Consider the following 25,195-nt stretch of genomic DNA (forward strand, 5'->3'; position numbering starts at 1 on the left):
CAAAGTGAATGGCTTGTTTCTAGAATCTTTGTCCTACTTCCTCTAGTCCGGGTTGTTGATGGGTGCTTGCAATTATTAATTATTATTTGCTAGGCTTAGTAGTATAAGCAAAAATACATATTAGGATTTCACTGTTAACTTCAGTTGATGTGAAGAATCTCTCCTACCATATTAGATATCTTCAGATCTATTTCTGAAAACTAATAATAACAAATAACTTTTCTTAGAAAAATCAAGGTTAGGTGTAGTCAGCCGAGTACATCCTATGCATCATCCTCACCAGTTGGAATTTGCCAACTAAATAATAATAATAATAAAAATGAATACACTCACTTGTATGTTGCATGTATCAGCAAAATAATCAAGCAACTCGAGCCGATCTTGAGATCCAGACTTTGCTAGTCTTAATAAAAATTTAGGCTTAAAATTAAAATTTATATTATCTATATCAGCTTTTGTGAGACTTGTATGTTGTTAAGCATCAAACATATATTATTATGATTATAATGCATATCAAAATCCGTTGTAGTCTAGTTGGTTAGGATACTCGGCTCTCACCCGAGAGACCCGGGTTCAAGTCCCGGCAACGGAATGTTTTTTATTCCAATTTATTTACGGTCCAAAGGTATCATTATTTGCATCTCTTTAAAAGTTTGTCATAGATATATTAATCTCATTAAATAATAATATCCCTCCAACCTAACTTAACCTAAAATTCGATAATCCATTTCATCATAACACTCGGTTACTTGTTTACCAAATATTTTAACAAAAATAACATATAACGTGTTTTATACAACACATATATAGATGGTTATACTTTCAAAAAAATTAACAGATTAATCAAAAGAATACTAACACTTATCAGCATACATATTTTATATTTAACCTATTTTGTACAACACAGTTAAGGATGAGTACATATCCAAAACTTAAAATCTTGTCTTCAAGCTTCCTTCAAGTTCTATCCAGCCAAATATAATTTGTGTTGTCAATAATTGAAGAAAATAAATTAAACAGGTCAAAGGGTTAGTGTTATAATTTGGAACACACGACCTGATTAATGGGATTAGACGAACTAATACATCATAATTCGAACCCAATTAAACTAAACTAAAATCTGTTTTAAAGGCGGAAATTTATTTTTACCACCCTACACAAAATAGCACTTAGGCTCCTCTATGTGGACTAGTCGACTAGAGGAATATGCAAATTAAAATAAAAAAACGCTCTCAATAATTGAAGTTTAGGTGGTGTCTGATTGCTAACCTAACACAGAAAAAGTCTAAACACCAACTATTTGAATAATGAAAATGGTAGATAAAAAAGGATCTTCAACTCTGTCTTTTTACCCTATCCAATCTTTCTCACTTGGTTTGGGAGAAGGTGAGAAAGGTAGCAGAAGAGATGACACCAGTCTCCATTCTCCAATTTCTTGTTCTCCTACTACGCCTTTCAATCTCAACATCCTCTCCACAACAAGCCCATGAGAGCTTCCTCAACTGCCTCTCAATCCATCTTCCCGGTCACAACTTATCTCAACTCATATACACGCCAAACTCCCCTTCCTACTTCTCCCTCTTGCAGTCCTCCATCCGAAACCTCAGGTTCACCTCCTCGGCAAAACCCCTCCTCATCATATCTCCAGAAGATACACTTGCAATTCAAGCCTCAGTCATCTGCTGCAAAAACCAGAACTTGCTGATAAGAATTCGCAGCGGCGGACACGACTTCGAGGGCCTTTCCTACCGCTCCGACGATGGAGACGACCGCTTCGTCATGCTTGATCTTGCGAAACTGCGGTCCGTGATCGTAGACATACAGCGGAGCACTGCATGGGTGCAGTCTGGCGCCACCATTGGCGAATTGTATTACAAGATAGGTAAAAGTAGTAGGTATCATGGATTTCCAGCTGGCATTTGCCCTACAGTCGCCATCGGCGGCCAGGTCAGCGGCGGCGGTCTCGGAAGATTGACGAGGAAGTATGGAACGGCTGCAGACAATGTATTGGATGCTGAGATAATTGATGCAAATGGGAGGCTATTAAATAGAGCATCCATGGGGGAGGAACTCTTTTGGGCAATTAGAGGAGGGGGTGGAACAAGCTTTGGGGTTATAATCTCATGGAATCTAAGACTCAGTGGTGTTCCTCACAATGTCACTGTTGTAACCTTGCGCAAGACTAAGAAGAATGAAGCTATTCAGCTTGTGTACAAGTGGCAGTACATTGCTCACAAGCTTCATGAGGATTTGTACCTCAAAGTGAACATACAACCTAAGCAGCAGGGCAAAGAGACTGGAGCAGAGGCAGTTTTCATGGTCTTGTTCCTTGGACGGTGCAGCGAGTTGCTCTACCATATGGAGAAGTGCTTTCCAGAGCTGGGTGTGGAGAGAGAAGACTGCATGGAGATGAGCTGGATTGAGTCGATGGTATACTTTGCTGGCTATACAAATGGAGAGCCTACTGAGATCTTGGTGGATAGAAGCTTCCAGCTAACGGAATACAACAAAGGTAAATCTGACTATGTTAAGGACCCAATTCCATTGAGAGAGTGGGAAGGGATATGGGAGATGTTCTTGAAGGAAGGAGCTGGATCTATGTATTTGAATCCTCAAGGTGGGAGGATGAGTAGGATATCTGAGTCTGAGATTCCATACCCACATAGGCTGGGCAATTTGTACAATATCCAGTACTTGGTACGATGGAAGGAGAGTGGAGATATGGCATCTAAGAAGCACTTGAGCTGGATTAGATATATATATATAGGTATATGAGTCCTTATGTTAGTAAAAATCCCAGAGCTGCTTATATCAACTACAGGGATCTTGATTTGGGCAAGAATGAGAAGGGCAATTCAAGCTACTCAAAAGCTCAGGTTTGGGGTCGGAAGTACTTCAAGGACAACTTTAGAAGATTAGCCATGGTGAAGTCCAAAGTGGATCCGGATGAAGTATTTTGGAATGAGCAGAGCATCCCACCATTCACTGAAAGGATTTATTTCAAGGAGTTGATGTCATACAATGGATCAGATACAACTTAGAATTGTTGAACCAAAAGAATTTTATAATTTTATTCTTCTATACCCATGATGCACGCACTAAAGGGTAAGCATTCACCAATATGTCTGTAACATATTTTTACTTTTTTTTATTTTTATCTCTTTTTTGATATTCTCAAGGGACTATGCATAACAGTGTACACCAAGTTCAAGAGAACTGGAGATTTGCTTCAAATCTAGATAGAAGCAAAGATTGTTAATATATCCTATGCAATCCTCACATGTGTGAAAGTAGAATGAGACTTCTTTATCTTTAACCTACTTAGATTAGGCTTGTCATAGTATCATGAATAAACTAATTCCAAATAGACACTTAAAATTTTTACTCAATGCATATTAATTGGTAGGGAATAGCAATAAAAGAGCATCACATCATCACAATATAATATTTAAATGGTTCATCTAAATTTGGGCTATTTTTACGGTCTACCGACAAGTATATTCACTATCAATAAAAGAAATCTTACAAATAGGGGTAGTTGGGGTTTACCTCAGATGGAGATTATAAGAATGAGATAAGATTTGCCCCCAAATGAGAAAATATCACCATCTCCTTAATAGCTAAGCAAGATAATTATGCTTAAGACCTTGAGCATTAATAATCTCTCTAACCTAAGAAAATTCAAACTCAAGCTTTCTTAGCTCTCTTTCTTTCTCTTTTGTTAAAATCCAAATTTTGTAGAAGAGAAAAAAACCTCTCTAACTAGACATCATAAATAATGAGTTAGAAATTCCTATTTTACTCTTTTGAGAATGATCAAAGAGCTCTCTTTCTTTCTCTCTCGTTAAAATCCAAAATTGGTAAAAGAGAAAAAGCCTCTCTAACTAGACATCATAAATAATAGGTTAGAAATCCCTATTAGACTCTTTTGAGAATAACCAAAGAGCTCTCAAAGAATATTAGACAAGTTTGCCCCTCACGTGAGTTTTTAAATCACTCATAACAACATGTACTATGTTTTCCACTTACATCTTAATCTCAGCAGCAACCTCAAGCTTCCATCCTCCGCTGCCTGTCATTGCACATCCCACACTCATATATGTCATCCTCTCCACCCTCACCTCCTCCTACTCCTTACTCCTCCCTCCTCCAATCTTCAATCCCTTTGCAACTCCGACGACGCCAAATCCCGCCACAATCCTAACGCCGACCAACTACTCCCATGTCCAGGCATTAGTCATCTACTGCAGTGAGAGGAACCACTTGAGAGTCCGGAGAGACAACCACGACTACGAGGGTCTCTTGTTTCGATCCGTAACGCCTGTTTGTCGTCGTTGTCGATCCAGTAAATGTACGATCGGTGGACGTCGACGTTGATTAAGGCATTGCATCGGTTCAAGCTGGTGCAACTCTTGGTGAAGTCTACTATAGCATTGCAGAGGAGCAAGTTGCATGGATTCCTTGCAGGGATTTGACCGACCGTCGACGGCCATACAAGCGGCGTCGAATTTGGGGCGATGTTAAGTACGGTCGCCGGCGGCAAACGTCATGGATGCGGCGATCGTTGGTGTGAATGGAAAGGTCCTTTAAAGGGATTGATTCAATGGGGGGAAAGACCTATTTGGGATTATACTTCTTTGGAAGCTCAAGCTTGTTCACTTTTTAGATACGGTCACGGTGTTCACTATCCGCAAGAGATTAAACGAGGATGCTATAGAACTTATAAGCAAATGGAAGCAAGTAGGCATCTGACCTCCATGAAGACCTCTTCATCAAAGATTCAAAGTTGCCATACAATCAGAGGAAGCTCTGTTCAACTCTCTCTTGGGCGATTGGACGAGCTCCTCCATTTGATGAATGAGAGCTTCCCAGAGCTGAGAATGGAGAGAAGTGACTACAAAGAGATGAGTTGGATTCTGTCTATTTTTATACTACTTTTCCTTCTATAATGAGCACAATGTTGGGCAAATACTCGAATGGGCGAAAAAAACGGAAGTAAAACCTTCACCCTTAAATACTATAATTAGAATAGTAATGACAAAACCAATAAAAAAATGGGGAAAAGTCTAATATGATACTAATAGTGATGGAATAGTAATACATAAGTTCTAATCATGTATTAGGCATCCTAATACAAGTAATCACAAGAATGAAAGCAATAGAGACAATAGAGAGAGAGGGAGACAAGATTTACGTAATTCGACGATATGCCTACATCTACGGGCAGAGCAATCTTCTTCAATATGCAAATCTTCCAATTATAAAGAGTTTAGTAACTCTAATTACTCTTAATATAATGGTAACTCATCCTCATAAATGTTCTCTCAACTACCCAAGCCCTAAAAACTCACTTTAGTATTTATAGGGCTAGCTCAAAATGGGGCTTTTCTGTGGGGTGTGTTTGAACGTACCCAATAAAAACAGTGCTTAACCCAAATTGGCATTTGAACATAAGGGTCCCCTTTGAACGCTTGCATTACAGTTTGCTCTCGGGTTGAGATTCACATTTGAACGCGGTTGGGCTGTCAAGTTTACTCTCAGGTTAAGATTTGTGTTCAAACGCGGCTGGGATGCTCGAAAGTCTGCATCAAGCAACCTTTATCTAGAAACTGCGTTTGAATGCCCCTAGGACCCTTTCAAACGCACTGTTACAGAATGATAAAACTGAATTTGAGCTAATTTTTACCACACAAGCCTATGAAATTCCTTCTAGATAAAGCTTTTGAGCCAAAGAACTTCTTCAAGGCCAAATTAGACTATGTTAGAGAACAGATTCCAGATCTTCAGGGGAAGGATTTGGAGAAGTTTTCTTGAAGGGGTAGGAATTCGTATTATGGAACCATATGGGAGAAGATGAGCAACATTTTAGAGTCAGCAACATCATTTTTTTTATAAGAAGGGAATTTGTACAACATCCAGTATTTTGTAGAGTGGAAGGAGAATAGAACAGTGGCAGCATACCATCATCATAGTAAGTAGGGTTTTTTGATGGTCTAGGCTTCTAATGAAGAGGGTGTATAGAGAAATATAGTGAAGTTAAATTGTTAATGGTTCACGTTGGATATATTGGTTTGAGTTATTGCTTATTATTTACTAACTAATTATATATAGTATGTGGTAAGAGTCACTATCCGTTGACTGTTGCCACATCTGATATATCATTGATAGATGTATTTGTATCAAGAATATGTAGTAATTTTACATCTTTATAAGATCGGATTTGGAATCAGATGTGGGACAGAATTAATCACTTAATCCAACCAATTTTCGCCTTTATAATCATAATGGATGTAGCAAAGTAATTATATAATAGGAAAATATTTAAATAACACCCTATAGTTCTATCATAATGGATGCAGCAAAGTAATTACATAGTCAGATGTCATAATCTCTACTCATTTACACGGTAAAGTTGACATTCTCATATCGTTATCTTATCTTGAATTTCGAGGCATCTTTCCTACCATATATTAGAAATATTGACATATATTTCTGAAATTTTTAAGTGACCAACAATTTCCCCAACAAAAATCAAGGTTTCGTGGGGTCACTAGTCAGCCAAAGTACGTCCCATGCATCCACACCACATGACTCTGTCAACTAACACAAATATAGTTATCAAATGCATGTAACAAATAATAGAAAGAAATCAATTCCAACTTAAAAACTCGACACGTACGGCTCCTTCCATCCGCTTAAGTACAACACAATTTTAAATTCCAAAAAATATGAAGCAAATTATAAATTGAGGGACATCACAAATTTCAAAGGTTTATTTCTTCGGTACCATGGGCGATGGAAGTGACTCTGATCAGTATCATGATGAAAAATTCACACTCCTGCAGAACAATCTTCTTGTCCCACTCCATCCAGTTAATGGACTAAGGTTTCCCATTTTAACCATGGCATTGGCAAAATCATTGGCAAAGGCTACAGGATTGCTCCTGTACAAACGCACAAGCCAATCTGTGGGCCCGTTGTTGAATAGCTCCTGGTCGGAGTGAAGCAGCCCCTTCCGATCGACGAGGTTCTTGTAGTAGGCATTGTCGAAACGGGTGGGGCTCGACACGTCTAGCGGAGCTAAATTAAAATTTGGGCCTGCACCCATAGGGCAGGTTTGCCGGCGAAGAAAGGCATAGTTCGGGTCGATATTGGCGTCGTTGTAAATCCGATTTCTAAAGATGCCGCACGTCGCTTGGCCAATGGTGTGCGCACCAGAGAGAGCAGTCAGGTCCCGGGCATCAAGGCCTTTGTCGGCGAAGGCTCTGATTAGGTCTCCGATGTTGGAGTCGGGGCTGGGGAGGTCCACGTTTAGGCTTGCCGACGTTGAGTCTGTGCGGCCTAATGGTACTGACCAACTTGGTCCTCCAAGCTACAGCAGTTGATAACAATATATATGTTAGTTAAGTGTGCAACTCATAGCTGTGATACTTCCGCCATAAAACTTAATATAGTTTTAAAAATTACTAGCTAAAAATTTATTTGGATAAATTTTGAAATATGATGCCCTGCCCTCTATAAAAAAAACCTCCTTATATATCTACCTCTGAGTAAGAGTTCTTATGGTTATCTTATGAGACTCATAATAGACTTTTGCCCTAGTAATTAAGAAGAGATTTATACATAATGGTCAACCTAAGAAGTATTATTATGAAGTAATTCATTCACTAACCAAGCTAACGCTGTCGCGGGCGGCAAGGGCGAGAATGTCGGCGCATGAAACCTGTCCTCTGCAAGCTGCTTCTACTTGCAATTTGATGATGTCGATGACTTCGTAGCCACGGATCGAAAGGTTCGGAGGCGCTCTCTTCTCACTAACCACCGGACCATCGTCGAGAAGAAGAGAGGCATCACATCCCTAAAGCAATGAACAAAAAAAAACTGTGATCAATATTTACGTAACAAAACATATATATATATATATATATATATATATATATAAGACTAAGTATTTAGGAGGAGCTAAAGATGATGCTAAATTACATTTACGAAGCAGTCATGGAAGAAGAGGCGAAGAATGGCAGCAGCCATGGATGGATCCGAAGAAGCAATTTGAGACATGACAGATGCCACGATGCTTTCTAAATTTGGGCAACTGTTAGAGTAGAAATTAGGAGACAGCTGCCCGCGAGCAGTGCAAGAGAGAAGAGAGAGTAGTGCAATGGTGAAGAAGCTTTTGGAGAAGAAGGCCATGGCTAGCTAGCTAAGAAGGCTTGGAGACTAATTGTTGGATGATGGGAAAGGCTTGACGTGCCTTTGTATATATAGTGTTCATATTATCAATACTCATGTAGTTATACCAAGTCTTTCTTCTTGACTTCTTTGTTTTAATAAAGAAATATATTATTATTCGTCGACTGTGGACTGAGAGATAAGACTATATGAAATTACGAGGAAAAGAAGGTTCCATAGAGAACGTAAAAAAAAGGGGCAAGGAGAAAAATTCAAAGGGGAAAAGAGAAATTAATTCGTACGTACGTTAACCTTTCCTTAATTAAACAAAAAAGAAGATTATAATTAGTCTCTTAATTTGACTCCAATTTAAGTTATCATTTGTACTTTATACTTAAGTAGCGATCATCCCTTCATATTTTAAGAATAAAGTAATCTCTTTGTCCTTATTCTCTCTCTCTCTCTTATGTGATCTATAAATCAAAATAATTTTCTTAATTCATTAAGTCAATTTATATCTCTTCATAACGTCGGGGACTTTTAGGAAATATATGAAAACATCAAAGGTCATGAAGATTTAGAAATAAAATATTGTCTCACAAATTCACTGGTATATATATGGAATTAATCATTGCTCTAACAACTACTATGCACCTTTAGCTTTATTGACATTATTAGGGAAGAAAGCTTGACATGGAACGTGTCAAACTTATTATTATTATTATTATTTAAGATGTCAAACTTACGATAACAAAAACTTATGGTCCATTTAGGGAACTATTTATTAACTAATAGCTCAACCATTTGGGCTAGTTGGTCACATGTTAAATTCATATTATCACCAACTTTGGTGATCTAACTAAGATTCAATGCATCTGTCATTATTATTGATATTTTTTAGCTATCCTTTTCTTCTTTCTTCTTTTTTAAGTGATCTTATTTTATTTGGACTAATGGTCACAATCCAAATCATATTGTTCTAGATGTTTGAAGTTTGAAACTACTTAGAGCTCAATTATGATGACTTGCTGACTCCGATTCTAGTGGCTCCCAATTGAATTGCTTGGCTTAATATATTCCATTACTCTGATAAATTGACTTGGCCGACGGTTGTCGCATTTTAAAGCAAAATAATAATAATAATAAAAGGAAATAAGATAATAACAATAGGTTATCCTCCTATATAATATATCTACCTTTATATAAAAGCAAAATAACTTTTTTCCCTTAGGTAACCATAGTGCATGTAATGTAAATTCGTCATAATTCTTGTAATTAGTTTCGAGATAATTAATAAATCTAAAATTTTTTACGGATCACACTATATATTTTATTTATTTATAATTTATGTCTCGAGTTTGAGGATTTTATAATTCGATCATTTATTTTTTTTTAATTTTTTATTCAAATATGTGGGTTAAGGTGAAAGGTATTAGCAAAGAAATATTTTGTTATAATATATTATTTTTTTTATAAAATATCTAAATTATTCTTGTCTAATTTATCTTCTAATACGAGGGAAAGTAGTGATAGTGGCGGCGATCACGGGACGACGAGGTATTTGGGGGAGGATGGAGGAAGATGGTGGAGTATAAAGACTTTAGTAATTTAGTTAACGTTAGTTAATTAAAATAATATCATGACATTAAAAAAATATATAGCAAAAAGAATACAAAATTCTTAAAAATAAAATAATATGCTCTAATAATTATTATCTACAAATCATGATAATTTATATCCTAAGTTGTTGATTTATAATTGGAAGTTCCTCGTTGAAGGAGCGTAATTGTCTTCCCAAGACTTTGACAAATATCTTAGAGAATTTAAAATTCTTGGTTCAACAATCCATTGCATGTCATTGCAATTATGGTGGAGTGCTCACGAATCAATTCTAATAGAGTTAATAGGTTGTAAGATTGAAAATCTAACCTCAAACAATTATTATAAAGAAAATTATTTAATGGTAGGTGATAACTTGACTTAATAATTTAACTCGATTGATTATTTAGCGGTGTAGTTGGCTTGGAGAAGCACCTCGGAAGACGACTTAGAGCAATGTCTTGGCGGTATTTAATTCGAAGTAATAGTTCGGTGACCCACGTAACTTGAAACTTAGATTAGACGGCTTATTATATTGACTAAAGTTTAATAGAGGTTTAGTGCTTCTGTATCCAGAAAGGATTAGTCATTTGTGCAGCTCATATCTAACCATCGGGGCTCTTAAATGATTAAAAAAAAATTGTACTTCACAATGGTTAGGGTAACCATCGGGTCAAAAGTACTTCACAATGGTTAGTACTTTTGACCCAAACCCTCTGCCTTTGAGTAGCTTGATTTGCCCTCCTCATTCTTGCCCAATTCGAGATCCCAGCAGTTTATACAAGCAGCTCACATAAGGACTCATATATACATGGCTCTAATCCAACTCAAGTGCTTCTCAGATGCCAAATCTCCATTCTCCTCCCATGTTACCAAGTATTGGATCATGTACAATTTGCCCTACTTATGTGGGTATGAGATCTGTAACTCAGATATAACAAAGGAGGCCTCAATGAAAAGTGTGTTAAATCAATTAGAGAAAAAAATTATGATAAAAAACATTAACAATTGATTCTACTTAAAAGAAGAAGTTATTTCAATTTTAACCTAAGAAGCAAATTCTACCAACCAAACACTTAAATATCTTTAACAAATTGCTTACGGATCTATAAAATTTGGATGCGAAAACACAAAACGAAAACAAGGCATTGGTGTTATTATTTGTGATAGCGATCAACAAGAAAAGCCCATAAAAATAAAAGACAAAGATAAAATAATCCGAGCAGACAAGATAATAAGATTTATATGGTTCAGCTCTAGGCTACATTCATTGGGTATTTAACTGTTTTCTTTTTAGTATAATGTAAAACAAAATCGTATAAGTGATATCTACTCGAAATACATCGACTAAAAATCTTGCTCAAAACCTATACCAGAACTCATATTCCACCCTCTTTAAATCCCCAAACCAGTAAATAAGAAAACCCAATAAAAATAAAATTATATTGTTTTGTCACTTTTGAGCATAGTTTGTAGAATTATTATGCATTACCTAGCTGCCACACTACTTTCTCCAAATCTTCTATTGTACTTGTCTAACTCATGAAAGAACCCACCTTTTACGAGTGTGAAGTAGATTTTTTTTTGCCTGATCTTGTATTGTGGTCGGTGATTAGAAAGTAATTTTTCTTACTTATGGATTATTGTAGTTTATGGATTGTTGAATTGTTTAGATAATTCCGGAATAAGAATAGAGTGTTCAAATAGCTTAGAGAATTTCAAAGTCAGCAATGCTATTTCCACATAGGAACGGGAATTTGTGCAACATCCAGTATTTATAGAGTGAAAGGAGAATAGAACACTGGCAGCCAACCACTGTAGTAAGTAGGGTTTTGTGAAGGCTTCTAATGAAGAGAGCGTAGGAAGAAACAGATGGGTTATGTGGATGGTAAAAGTTAGTGAACTTGTTACATGTTCAAGTTTGATATATTACTAAGAAATATTATATACTTATATATAATATATGGTAAATAATCACTATCTGTTATCATATCACACAAATTACTTATAACTATATCAAAAATAGGTGGTAATTTAATTTACACTTTATCAGGTGCGATTTTGATGCCACCTTGATAATTTCGCCTCTATAATCATCGTAGATGTAGCAAAGTAATTAAATAATAAAAAAATGTTCAACTAACACACTATATATATTTTTTTATTTTATTAACATCTTATAGTTGAAGATTTGCTATATAGACCCTACTTTTTTTTTTCTAATAATTTCTATATAATGTTCTACCTACTTTTACTTTGGTTGATTATTATTAACTTTGATTCTGATTTAGTGTAAATTAAATTACTAAATTACTCTTTAAAAGTTTAAAATATTGACCCACCTTTTTAAAGACATATTTCACCACGAAATAAAAAATATCTTTGTTAAATCTAACCACCAAATCCTATCCCACTAAAGAGTAATATTTATATATTTTCAAAGCTACTTTAGTGTTCTTGTAAAATATCTTTCAGTTGATACCCTTCTATTTAGATTTTGTTGGGTTTAATTAACTCAGATGTCATAATCCCGACTCATTTACATTATAAAATTGACCTTCTCATACCGTTATATATCTTGGATATCACCATCTACCTTAATCATTGTTAAGAGGCATCTTTCCTACCATATATTAGAGATCTTCACATATATTTCTGAAATCTTAAAAGTGACAAACGATTTCTCCAACAAAAATCAACGCTAGATTTAGTCAATTAAAGTACATCCCATGCATCCACACCACATCACTCTGTCAGCTAACACAAACATAGTCATCAAATGCATGTAACAAATAATAGAAAGAATTCAATTCCAACTTAAAAACTCTACAACACCATTTTAAATTCCAAAAAATATCAAACAAATTAACACAAATTGAGGGACATCACAAATTTCAAAGGTTTATTCCCTAGTAACATGTGCGATGGAAGTGGCTTCCATCAGTATCGTGATGAAAAATTCACACTCCTGCAGTTCGATCTTCTTATTCCACTCCATCCAGTTGATGGACTAAGGTTTCCCACCTTAACCATGGCATTGGCAAAGTCATTGGCAAAGGCTACAGGATTGCTACTATACAAACGCACAAGCCAATCCGTGGGCCCGTTATTGAACAACTCCTGGTCGGAGTGGAGCAGCCCCTTCCGATCGACGAGGTTCTTGTAGTAGGCGTTGTCAAAACGGGTGGGGCTCGACGCGTCTAGCGGAGCTAGATTGAAGTTTGGGCCGGCACCCATAGGGCAGGTTTGCCGGCGAAGAAAGGCATAGTTCGGGTCAATATTGGCGTCGTTGTAAATGCGGTTTCTGAAGATGTCGCACGTCGCTTGTCCAATGGTGTGCGCACCAGAGAGAGCAGTCAGGTCCCGGGCATCAAGGCCTTTGTCGGCGAAGGCTTTGATTAGACCTCCGATGTTGGAGTCGGGGCCGGGGAGGTCCACGTTTAGGCTTGCCGACGTTGAGTCTGTGCGGCCTAATGGTACTGACCAACTTGGTCCTCCAAGCTGCAGCAGTTGATAACAATATATATGTTAGTTAAGTGTGCAACTCATAGCTGTGATCCTTCCGCTATAAAACTTAATATAGTTTTAAAAATTACTAGCTAAAAATTTATTTGGATAAATTTTGAAATATGATGCCCTGCCCTCTATAAAAAAAACCTCTTGAGTAAGAGTTCTTATGGTTATCTTATGAGACTCATAATAGACTTTTGCACTAGTAATTAAGAAGAGATTTATACATAATGGTCAACCCAAGAAGTATTATTATGAAGTAATTCATTCACTAACCAAGCTAACGCTGTCGCGAGCGGCAAGGGCGAGAATGTCGGCGCAGGAAACCTGTCCTCTGCAAGCTGCTTCTACTCGCAATTTGATGGCGTCGATGACTTCGTAGCCACGGACCGAAAGGTTCGGAGGCGCTCTCTTCTCACTGACCACCGGACCATCGTCGAGAAGAAGAGAGGCATCACAACCCTAAAGTAATGAACAAAAAAGACTGTAATCAATATTTACCTAACAAAAAACACACACACACAAACACACATATATATATATAGAAGACTAAGTATATAGGAGGAGCTAAAGATGATGCTAAATTACATTTACAAAGCAGTCATGGAAGAAGAGGCGAAGAATGGCAGCAGCCATGGATGGATCCGAAGAAGCAATTTGAGACATGACAGATGCCACGATGCTTTCTAAATTTGGGCAGCTGTTAGAGTAGAAGTTAGGAGACAACTGCCCGTGAGCAGTGCAAGAGAGAAGAGAGAGGAGTAGTGCAATGGTGAAGAAGCTTTTGGAGAAGAAGGCCATGGCTAGCTAGCTAAGAAGGCTTAGAGATTAATTGATGGATGATGGAAGAGACTTGCTCTGCCTATTCTATATATAGTGGCAAATGTTTCTAAGATATCTAAATGAAACATGTGTTCATATTATCAATACCCGTGTAGTTATACCAAGTCTTTCTTTTGACTTCTTTGTTTTAATAAAAATATCTGATTAATGGTCGATCGTGGATAGGGAAACTCGCTTGTAAGAAATAACGAGGAAAACAAGGCTTGATAGAGAATTAATTAAAAAAGATGAAGGAGAAAATTTCAAAGGGGAAAAGACGATGTCGTTGTAGCAATTAACTACGTGCATTAAGCTTTGCTTAATTATAGAAAGCGGAAATTATAATTTTCAGTCTTGTTTGGTCTAATCTTTACTTACTCTTTATACGTCAATTTTTAAGAACAAATTAGTTTTTTTTTTCTCTTCTCTCTTTTAGGTTGTCCATAGATCAAAATAAACTTCCTGTTTCATTAAGCCAACCTTTTTTTCTATCTCTTCTGGACATTTGCGCACTTGCATTACAGAAATTATAAGGGAAGAACGTTGACATGGAATGTGTCAAACTTGTGATAACATTGTCGTTGATTGATTTATGAAACAATTTATTGACCAACAGCTCAACCTTTTGGTCTAGTTGATGATATTATAATTTATATCATCACCAAATCTGGTGCATTATTAGGACAGTCTAACTAAGAAATGTATCCGTCACTTTTATCGACATTTTTAGCTCTCCTTTTCTTCTTACCATTTTTCAAATGATCTTATTTTATTTGTCAAACGGTCACAATCTAATATTGCTTTAGATGTTCAATGTTTCTAACTCCTTGAGCTCAAATATGATGACTTGCCGACTTCAATTCTTGTGACTCCGAGTTGAGTAGCTTGGTTAATTAGTTCCACCACTTAGATGAATTGACTTGGTCGACCGTTGTAGCATGTATAAGTAAAAGAAAAGGAAATGAGGACGATAAGTTATCCTCCCAATGATATATCTAACTAAATAAAAATAAAATAATTATGCTGCATCTAATTTTTAAAACATAATTTTATTTTTTTTAATAGCTTCTGATTTTATGTGTGAGTTCAACTAATTCACAATGAGAATGAGAAGTAATAAAGGATAACTATTTAATCGTTCCATTCAAAGACAATATATGAATCCTCCACTTAGTCAGTAATGATTTATTTATTGAAAATCTCATCTAGTGCGAACTCATCTTGACAGGAACACACGCATACTTTTACAAGGACATACCCAATTTTTTCTTCCTCTTTCAAATCTTGGCATTAAAGGATTTGAGACTCCTTTAGTAACATGATAATGATAATTTTCTGGACAATACAATTTACTTGTAAGAAAGATTACAATCTAACTTGTTAAATTTATGAATCTTTTTCTTCAATCAATGATCCTTTGATTTTGTTTTTATGCTTGTATAGGAGGCTAGAATCATAAGAAAACATAGAAGCCAACTTTGTATGCAAAACTTTGAAACTCTTTTAGATATGCCTTTGAATAAATACCATATTATTAGTGCTGCAGAATTTATTAGCTTCTTAGGCACGACCGAATGAATTGAAGTTAATGCTCTACTATCACATTGTTTTATCTCTTTTGAGCATAGTTTGTAGAATGACTGTGCACTACATAGCCGATACACTACTTTTTCTAAATTCTTTATTGGACTTGTTTGACTCATGAAGAATCCACCTTTTATAGGTGTGAAGTAGATTTGTTTTTGCCTGATCTTGTATTTGTGGTTTGTGATTAGAAAGTAATTTTCTTGCTTATTAATTATTATAGTTTATGGATTGTTGAATAATTAGCTGATTGTTGGAATAAGCCTAGAGAATTCAAAGTCCTGGGTTCAAATGGTTTAGTTAAGGCTGTCAAAAAAGCCCATGGGCTCATGAGGCTCACGGGCTAGGCTCGAGCTCTAAATGAGCCAAGCCCAAAGTTTAGGCCCAAAAGAATTATTGAGCCGAGCTAAGCCGAGCTGAGCTAGCTTAGGCTCAGCTTGATTAGACTCGACTCATATATATACGTAAGATTTATAACTGTTGAATCTTATATCCAACGATTAATATGATATATATATATATATATAAAGAAAAATCCTAGTTTTTTTTCCTAAACTCATTACCCATCCCCATCGGCTCTGACACCAAAGGCCCAAACCTTCTCTAGCTACTCCACCGAAACCCTAACTTCTCTAGTCACCAAAGGCGACAATCTCTTCTTCACCACCGAGGCACCACACGACCAATCCTCTCTAGCCTCTACCGGACCACCGAAACCCCATCTTCACTACCAAGGAGACACCGACGATGATCATCTCCTTCTTCACCACTAAGGCACCGATGACGACTATCTCTATCTTCATCACCGAATCCATCATATCCTCCACACCTCAAGGTCAATTTATAATTTTTCTTTGTTGATAATCTCTATCTTCATCACATAATCCATCTCATCCTCGAGCTGAGCTTCTCCAACTCGAACGGGGCTCAAGCCAAAATAAAAATCCTATCGAGTTGAGCTAAGTTGGGTTCATCTTGCTCAAGCTTGGCTCATTTATACCCTTAGTTCGAGCATCGTAGTCCAAGGGCAGAATAATAGTTTAGGTATTAAAACGACACAACTCGGCATTCGAACACCATATCCCAAGAGCATAATAACAATTTAGGCATTCGAACGCCCAGCTTGGTATTTGAGCGCACAGAAAAACTATTTAGATGTTCGAAAGGTCTAGCCCATCATTCGAATGCGGTAGCCTTAGAGTAGAAGTGCAGCTTGGGTGTCTAAGCATGAGCCAACATTTTTCCCTCCTCTTCTCTTCCCCTTGGTACTCATGTCGAGCTTTCTCCCTGACTGAGGCTACACCTCCATTATTTCTCCCTCCTTAATCTAGCAATCCTCCTATTGGTGGGTACACCATTCTCCTCCTCTCTACAAACCTGACTGTTCCTTAAGCCATTCATCCCATCCTTTAGATGATCTAGGTTAATCTCCATTAACCTAACCTCTCACATAAACATCATAACTTTCCCAAAACATCTCGATGGGGCTCTTATTCTAACTCCAAGTGGGCTTTAACCTCAAATCCTATTGTATTGGAAGATAAATGCAAAAGGACTCCTAACTCTAGATATGATTTGTTCTAACTATAGCAAACTTACATGACTAGGGAAACTTTTTTTTCTAATCCTATTTGAATTCAAGGATAATTCATTTAGGAACACATGACTACCTCACTACCACTTTCTTATATGGAAAGAATCTCATTCACTATAATGATTGCAAATGTCTTAGTTAATAATAAGTATTAACAATTAGATAAACAAGCTACTTATGAATCCTCAAAAGAGGCTTCACAGTGAGGGATAGATCCGAGGAGTGAAGATTTAAAAAAAAAAAGAAAAATAAAGAAATCGTAAATCTCGTTCAAAGATTAGTATGCATCGCTAGATAGAAAAAGAAAAACTAGAGAAAACTAGATGCTTCCATTGTTGCAATAAATGGCATTAGAAAGAATGATTTCTCATTTGAAAAAACAAGGGAAAGAAAATGCAAATGACAAATTTGGCATATTAGAAGATGAGGATTCTGATAATATATTAAATGTGACAGATGATGAATTTTAGACTCACAATGCACTTATGGAGTGGTATCGAGAATTTGGAGGATGCATTAACAATTTTAGAAGATTAGCAAATAGCGATGAACAATACCAAGAAATGATGGATGTTCCAATTGCCGCAATATAAAAGATATTAGAAGAAAAAAATTTCGTCATAAATAATTAGGAGAAGAAACTATAGTGTAGTATTCGGATGATAAAGATTTAGATAATGTATTAACTAGTTCAACTTTTATATAACTATAATGGATTTTGGACTCACGATGCATTTACAACAGTGATTGATGTTGAGAATTTAGAGAGTACATTAATAAATTTAATAGGCTAGCAAATACCAGAAAAAGATATATGTTTATATTGCTGCATCTAAGGGGCATTAGAAGAAAGAATTTTTATTTTAAAGAACAATGAGAAGAAATTGCAAAAGATAAACACGATATATTTTTAACGATGAGGATTCAGATAATGCATTAACTAGTTTAACGAACGTTAGATTTTGGACTCGTAGTGCAATTACAATAGTGACATTGAGAATTCTAAGAATGCATTAATAATTTTAAGAGGTTAGCAAATGACGATAAAACATATTAGTAAAAGGGCATTAGAAGAGGAATTTCTCATTTTGAAGAGCAAGGAGAAGTAAAATGCCTTTAACAATATTAAAAGGTTAACAAATATGACAGACTGAAACCTGGTGATTTCTTTAAATTGAACTTAGCATTCCTCCTCCTCTTCCCCTGAGCTCAGGATGGACTGCAATGTAGATAGAAGAGAGCATTTCCTCTCAAAGGAAATAAAGCTTCTTTTTATTTTTCTTTTCTTTTCTTTTCTTTTAGTCGCCAGCTAATTGAAGCCATGATTTGATGATCTTGGCAAAGCTACAAGGATGCCTATAGGATGTACCAAATTGCTACAAGTGTGGGTTGCAGCAAATCCAATCCTCCCTCAAGCATCCACTCCTCAAACGGCTCAAAAGCCGCCCACAGTTCCCATCTCAAACCTCTCACTCTCATATAAACAAAAAGATAAAAACAAAAATCTAGTCAGTAGGATTTATGTATTCTTCAAATTGAGATCCTTGTTTCATTAAATAATAATAATAATAATAATAATAATAATAATTTTGAGATCCTATAATTTATAATTTTATAAACTTAAGAATACTTATAAATAACATCTTGATTATGCAAACAATAAATTTATTTATATAACGTGTTATTTATAAGTAATATTTTAGAATGAGGTCAGGTGGTGGGTCTACTCTACCATGATCTTTTTTTTTAATATCAGAAAAGAGGTACTTTTTTTTTTCATAGTGAATTACATGGAATATTTGAATAAATGGATCATTTTATATTTTCCACGAAAGAGACCACGAAAGGGTATTTCTGTCTATTCATATGCGTTAGAGTAGTGATGCCATCTTTCTCACGCCTCCCGAGATCGCTGTCGCATGTTATAACACGCAGCCGAACTTTTTTTCCTCTGTTCTCCTCGTCCGCCGCTCCGCTCTCTTCTCCTCCCCCTCTCTCTCTCTCGCTCGCGTGCGCACGCTCAAACCTAGTACTATATCGAGAAACGCCAACCTCAAGAGAGAAAGCGCGAGACCGCTCCCATGGCGTCGAGATCGGCGATTGCTCGATTGATCCTTAGAAGCAGAGCCCGCTCCTCCTTCTCCGTTGGAACCCGATCCATGTCGTCGTGGTGGAGCCATGTGGAGCCGGCCGCCAAGGACCCGATTCTTGGCGTCACCGAGGCATTCCTCGCCGATCAGAGCCCCGATAAAGTTAACGTCGGAGTTGTGAGTGCTCCAAGAAACCCTTGCTTTTGCTTTTGATCTCATCTACTGCCGTCTTAGTTGATCCGGAATTGCTTTGGTGAAATTAATGCGTTTTCTTCATTCTTAGGGAGCGTATCGTGATGACAATGGTAAGCCTGTAGTGTTGGAATGCGTCAGAGAAGCCGAGAGGAGGATCGCCGGAAACCTTAACATGTGATCTCTTTATCCTTTTATTGATTTATGTGAGAAATTTAAAAAATTTGCATCTTGTGCTCATAGTTTTGTTCTGCTTTCTTTAGATGCCTTCTAGTGTTATTTGTGGTCCAAAGGAATCATTTATGCGAATTCTACCTTTTTTTCAACTCGTATTATATGAATTTTGGAATCCGGCACCTGTTCTAGTGTTCGTCTAGTCCACCACCATAATTATGCTACTTGGTTGCTTTTTAATGCGAAAGTATAATAATTTATTTTTGAGTGTGGGATTTCTACTATGTGCCAATTGTCAGACGCGCCTCATATTATAATATTCTTGACTCAAGAGTCCAAGTTGGATGTGGAATTTCCATAAAGTGGACAGTCAAGGTTGGTTGTACTTTATGGCCTAAATTTGGAAATTCTTAATTTGTAGTAGGTTCTATATTGTTATGAGTGTGCATTCCTATCAGTACTTTTGGAGATTGGTAAACTAATTCTGGCTTTTCCTTTTGAGGGCAGGATAGTTTAGCAGGTCTTTCAAGTAACTGAATAAGAAACTGTTATAAGATTCATCAGCTCTAAACATATATTTTATGAAATCAAAACTGCAGGGAGTATCTTCCAATGGGTGGAAGTGTTAAGATGGTTGACGAGACACTGAAGCTTGCATATGGGGAGGATTCTGAGTTCATAAAAGACAAGAGGATTGCCGCTGTGCAGGCTCTTTCAGGGACTGGTGCCTGCCGTCTTTTTGCTGACTTCCAGAAACGATTCTTACCGGATTCGCAGATTTATATACCCATACCGACCTGGGCCAAGTGAGTTGATATCTTCTTGTGAGTTATTGCTATTGCTTCAAGTTCATTGGCCTATTGGTATGCCCCCATATTACTGTTTTATTACTAAGTTGCTTAAAAATTAAAATTATGCAGCCATCATAACATTTGGAGAGATGCTCAAGTCCCACAGAGGACATTCCGCTACTACCATGCGGAAACAAAGGGACTTGACTTTGCGTCACTAATGGATGATGTTAAGGTAAATTTATAAACATATGATCATATTAGATTGAAGGTAGTATCCACTTCAAAAACTGACTGTCTGGAAAGTTTGCTCTTCCTCTATATTTACATTTTGCTGAAGCGACTTTCCAAGAATTACTTCTAATCCGAACAATTCATTTTGTTTGTCTAGTCTATTCCCACTTTGTTTACCAGCTCCTTCTTGTTGGACCCTCTTTATTTATTGGAATGTCTAAATTTTGGTTTTCTGGCATCACTTCTTTATCTTATTGTTGAGTACTTGTCTGGTAATTCTGTCAGCTTCTTCTGATCATTTAACTTATTCGTCACTTGCACCTTGAAACTTGATCTTCCCTATTAGATTCTTATCTCTTTTTGAAGTTGTCTTGAAAGTTGTAATCTGGCAGAAGCATGATGAGTAAATTAGTGCAATTTTAGATGCTTTATATTGATCATTGTAACATGCGACTCTGTTCTTTTTTCCCATGTGTAGAATGCTCCAAATGGTTCTTTCTTTTTGCTTCATGCATGTGCACACAATCCTACTGGAGTAGATCCTTCTGAGGAACAGTGGAGGGAAATATCATATCAGTTCAAGGTAAATTTTCATGGATAGGCAGCCGCATTCTTTCTCACTTTACCAAGTCAAATGCACTGCTTTTAATTGTATAATAGTGTTTTTTGCTTATTTAGGTCAAGAACCATTTCCCTTTCTTTGACATGGCATACCAAGGTTTTGCTAGTGGTGATCCAGAAAGAGATGCAAAGGCAATCAGGATCTTCCTCGAGGATGGACATCTAATTGGTTGTGCTCAATCATATGCCAAAAATATGGGACTTTATGGACAGCGAGTAGGGTGCCTTAGGTACTTATTCAAACATACCTTGATATTTTAACGTGCTTGAGAAGTATTTCATCTATCCTTAAACTTCCTTCAACATTTGCTTCTTGAACAATGACATTCTTCTCTGCAATTATGTTTATATCTATAGCTCAATCTGAATTCTTGAAACTTCCAGATCTTTATCCTTGCTTATTATTTATTTCATAGTGCTAAGGAGATCAATCATTCATACATGTAACTCCAGATTTCTTTCCTTGTCTATACTTCATAGTAGAAAAAGGAGGATTTGTGCATCTCCAATGTGGTCAGAAATATGGCATACCCCTGAAGAAGATAATTGTTGCATTTATTTTTGGGTATAGCTAACATATGTTTGTTCATATGGATGATGATGCCGAAAGATGAGAGATGATTGCATTCAAGAAAACTTTGGGATGATACCTACTGAGATTAAGATTAGGTATTTATGGTGGCCTCATATTTGTACAAGTAAACCACACATAATTCACCTATAGTAAAAATTTGCATTAGGTAGTTGGAAATGCTACGGTAGAGATGGCAGAAGGTCTAAATGTCTTACAGAACTTGATGAAGGACCTGATGAATGAGAACCCCAGAGTCATCACAGGGCCTGGTCATAGATCATAGTCGAATGGGGAAAAGAAAAAATTGTGCAGACAATTCGAAACACTTGGGATTTAAGGTTTAACTTTATTGTTATCTGGATGGTATCCTAGTGTTTTTTTCACTGTGCTGTACTTTTAGCATCAATTTTACTCAATTTCATGCAGAGTACAGTCCTTTTTATTTTATGCATATTATTTCATTGTTTTTTTATTGTTAATACTTAAGTCGGTTAAAGGTCGCTATGCTTGAAAACTGCTGTTATGACATTTGACAAGGTATGCTAGAAGGTTATTGATGAGGCTATATATGGAGAAGGAAATAAAATCCTTGTCAGATTGCAGACTCATTGCATGTGTCTAATTGAGTAATACTACATCGCCCACCTGATAACCGAAGCTCTGATTCATGGGGCAGGCAGGTTACAATTTCCTTACGCGTCAATCCAAGTTATCCTTCAGCCGGAATTCAATTTTTATCCCATTCTTAGGCTAGTTGCAGTATTGGCAGGTTGATAGCCTTTCTCTATTAGTTAGTCACTTACTTTTATGGTATGGTAGGCAATGCAGGTGGACTATATATATACTTTGGATATGGTCCCAAGTCTTGACAATAATTTTCTTTTTTCACTATCGCCTTCTGATCTGCTAGCTATAGAAATTTTATAGATTAGTCAAATCTGAAATGCAAGAAGATATATGATAGTCGTGCTAAAAAATACCAGCACATTACTTTCTTGTGACCTTGCATCAGAGAGTACACTTGTCTTCAGACAGAAAGTTAAATATTTTACATTTAAAGTTGCTATCTACATGACAAGATAAAGAGAGCTCCATGCTTTTACCTGAGTTTTGTTGATGGAATAATTATTTGCTATGTGAACTCTCCTTTTTTGAAACATTGAGCGCTAAATGTTGCTGCAGTATTCTCTGTGAAGACGAGATGCAAGCGGTTGCTGTTAAGAGTCAGTTGCAACAGATTGCTAGACCTATGTACAGTAATCCACCTGTTCACGGTGCACTAATAGTTTCAACAATCCTCAGTGATCCAGAACTAAAAAGTTTATGGCTGACGGAGGTCAAGGTAACTGGACTGTGTATTCTTTTCTCCTTCCTGCCCCACCTTTTGAACTTTATAAAGTATCGAATGGGTACATGAGATCTATTTGTTTTTAAGATGGAGCCAGATAATTTAAACTTTTAAAGGTGTGAACAAAAGAAATGGATTTATATTATCTTTTTTCACTGTTCCAGGGTATGGCTGATCGTATTATTGGAATGCGAAAGGCACTTCGGGAGAACCTTGAGAAGTTGGGTTCAACTTTATCTTGGGAGCATGTGACTAATCAGGTGAGTGATTCTCCTAATATATTTGCATTGATGGACAAAAGATTTCACCGATATGACTGATTGCCTAATTCTACTACAGTGTGTTATATGATTTTATTTATTTATTTTCTTGGTTGAATAACTGAATATCCTGTTTCTGGCATTCAAAACTATCTTAAAATGAATGCAATTGTTTGTGATGGTAAATTCAATGAAAGCTCTTTGTTTTCATACTTCAGAAAGAAAATTGCATTCTTCAAGATTTTTGTTTTGGAAATGATAAATCATTTGGATATGCTACTGAGAAGTACTGTAAGATTTTGGATGTGCAACGGTCGTAAAACCAAGTTAACTCTTATTCTCTCAATTGCTAATTGGTTCCCGCAAGCAGTAGCCATTGAGAGAGTTAATATAACCTGTTTTTAGTTGAAGACAGCATCTCCTGGCTGTACTAAATTCTTCCAAAAGTGAAACCAAACTTTGGGCATAGGAAGAAGCTTTAAGTTTCATGAGGTCTTTGGATCTATCATTATAAAATTATATCTACCCAAAACTTGATAATATTCATATTTTATAGAAGAGGACTTTTTTGCTCAAATTAGGTAGAAATTTTGTTCTCTTACCAGTAATGAGAGATGGACAATTCTTCTTTCTTTCTTGGGAAATTTACCAAGTTAATTTTTCTTGATAAAGGGACATTACCATGGTTGTCTGCTAGAGAATTTTCCTTTGGGTTGCTTCTTCTCTCTCCTTGCACGGTTACCAGTTCTCTTAATTTTTCAGTCATATGGATAAACTATCTGCTATGGCTATCTTCCTTGTCCTCATCTGCATATGCCTTTCTGACATATCCAGATAAAATCTGTTATTTAGTTCTCCTGATCCTTGTCTGCATATGCCCTGTTAGCTGCATGTATATGGCTATTTATATCCATTTCTGACAAGCAACTGCTATCAGCTGCTTATATATATCTTCTCCTTTATTTGGTTCTAACAAATTTGATATATATATATTTGAACAGATTGGGATGTTCTGTTACAGTGGAATGACCCCTGAACAAGTTGATCGGTTGACAAGTGAATACCATATATACATGACACGCAATGGCCGAATTAGGTATAACACATCTTGGGTTTCTGCGATACCTAAACCATCTCGACGGTCTATATTTTTCTGGTAAATTGTATCCTAATAATTATCATTTGGCTTGCAGCATGGCAGGTGTTACTACAGGCAACATCAGTTATTTGGCAAATGCTATTCATGAGGTCACCAAGTCCGCATGAGGTTCTACCCTCAGAATTATGAACACCAAAATGAGGCTTATACTATGAGGAGACTTCTTTTAAACATTATATGAGCTCCCGTTTCAGGAATAAAACTTTTTTGTTTATCAGTAGGTTGTCTTTTGCACAATCTATTTTCTTTACATGTTCCAAGAGGAAAATAATTATTAACATCAACCATTTTTGAGCATATGAAATTGCTCGTCCTGTTTAGTTCAAGACTATTGTACTTCTGTGACATTATTATCCAGTCCAGTGCTTATGAAAATAAGTTGCAGAAATGATCCGGCAAGTTGTCAATATGACGTATTGATCATTTGATTGGTTATGGATAGTTTAACAGATGTGGTGTTTCTTTTCTACT

General features: G+C 36.4%; 3 protein-coding genes, 1 non-coding gene and 1 pseudogene across 4 annotated transcripts; 3 read left to right on the top strand and 2 right to left on the bottom strand.

The window, feature by feature from the left end:
* Positions 1 to 519: 519 nt before the first annotated feature.
* TRNAE-CUC (transfer RNA glutamic acid (anticodon CUC)) lies at positions 520 to 592 on the top strand. Its single transcript has one exon. It is a non-coding gene; the product is annotated as a tRNA-Glu (tRNA).
* Positions 593 to 1,367: 775 nt separating this feature from the next.
* On the top strand, positions 1,368 to 3,183 carry LOC140764828 (tetrahydroberberine oxidase-like; annotated as a pseudogene).
* A 3,395-nt stretch (positions 3,184 to 6,578) lies between these two features.
* On the bottom strand, positions 6,579 to 8,218 carry LOC140764833 (peroxidase P7-like). The gene is made up of 3 exons (XM_073103626.1): positions 7,984 to 8,218; positions 7,673 to 7,858; positions 6,579 to 7,372 (listed from the first exon to the last, which is right to left on the bottom strand). The coding sequence occupies exons 1-3, from the start codon at positions 8,191 to 8,193 to the stop codon at positions 6,818 to 6,820; spliced, it is 951 nt and encodes a 316-aa protein (XP_072959727.1). The 5' UTR covers positions 8,194 to 8,218; the 3' UTR covers positions 6,579 to 6,817.
* Positions 8,219 to 12,581: 4,363 nt separating this feature from the next.
* On the bottom strand, positions 12,582 to 14,119 carry LOC140764829 (peroxidase P7-like). Its single transcript, XM_073103621.1, has 3 exons — positions 13,870 to 14,119; positions 13,558 to 13,743; positions 12,582 to 13,272 (listed from the first exon to the last, which is right to left on the bottom strand). Exons 1-3 carry the CDS (start codon positions 14,080 to 14,082, stop codon positions 12,712 to 12,714), a joined length of 960 nt encoding a protein of 319 aa, XP_072959722.1. The 5' UTR covers positions 14,083 to 14,119; the 3' UTR covers positions 12,582 to 12,711.
* A 5,072-nt stretch (positions 14,120 to 19,191) lies between these two features.
* LOC140766106 (aspartate aminotransferase, mitochondrial) lies at positions 19,192 to 25,159 on the top strand. Its single transcript, XM_073105532.1, has 10 exons — positions 19,192 to 19,548; positions 19,655 to 19,740; positions 20,337 to 20,543; positions 20,658 to 20,763; positions 21,241 to 21,345; positions 21,441 to 21,613; positions 23,140 to 23,299; positions 23,470 to 23,565; positions 24,567 to 24,661; positions 24,759 to 25,159. Exons 1-10 carry the CDS (start codon positions 19,363 to 19,365, stop codon positions 24,829 to 24,831), a joined length of 1,287 nt encoding a protein of 428 aa, XP_072961633.1. The 5' UTR covers positions 19,192 to 19,362; the 3' UTR covers positions 24,832 to 25,159.
* The last annotated feature ends 36 nt before the right edge of the window (positions 25,160 to 25,195 follow it).

Source organism: Typha angustifolia, chromosome 8 (genome assembly GCF_048772165.1).
Source record: "Typha angustifolia cultivar Huaian chromosome 8, ASM4877216v1, whole genome shotgun sequence".
Classification (NCBI taxonomy): Eukaryota; Viridiplantae; Streptophyta; class Magnoliopsida; order Poales; family Typhaceae; genus Typha; species Typha angustifolia.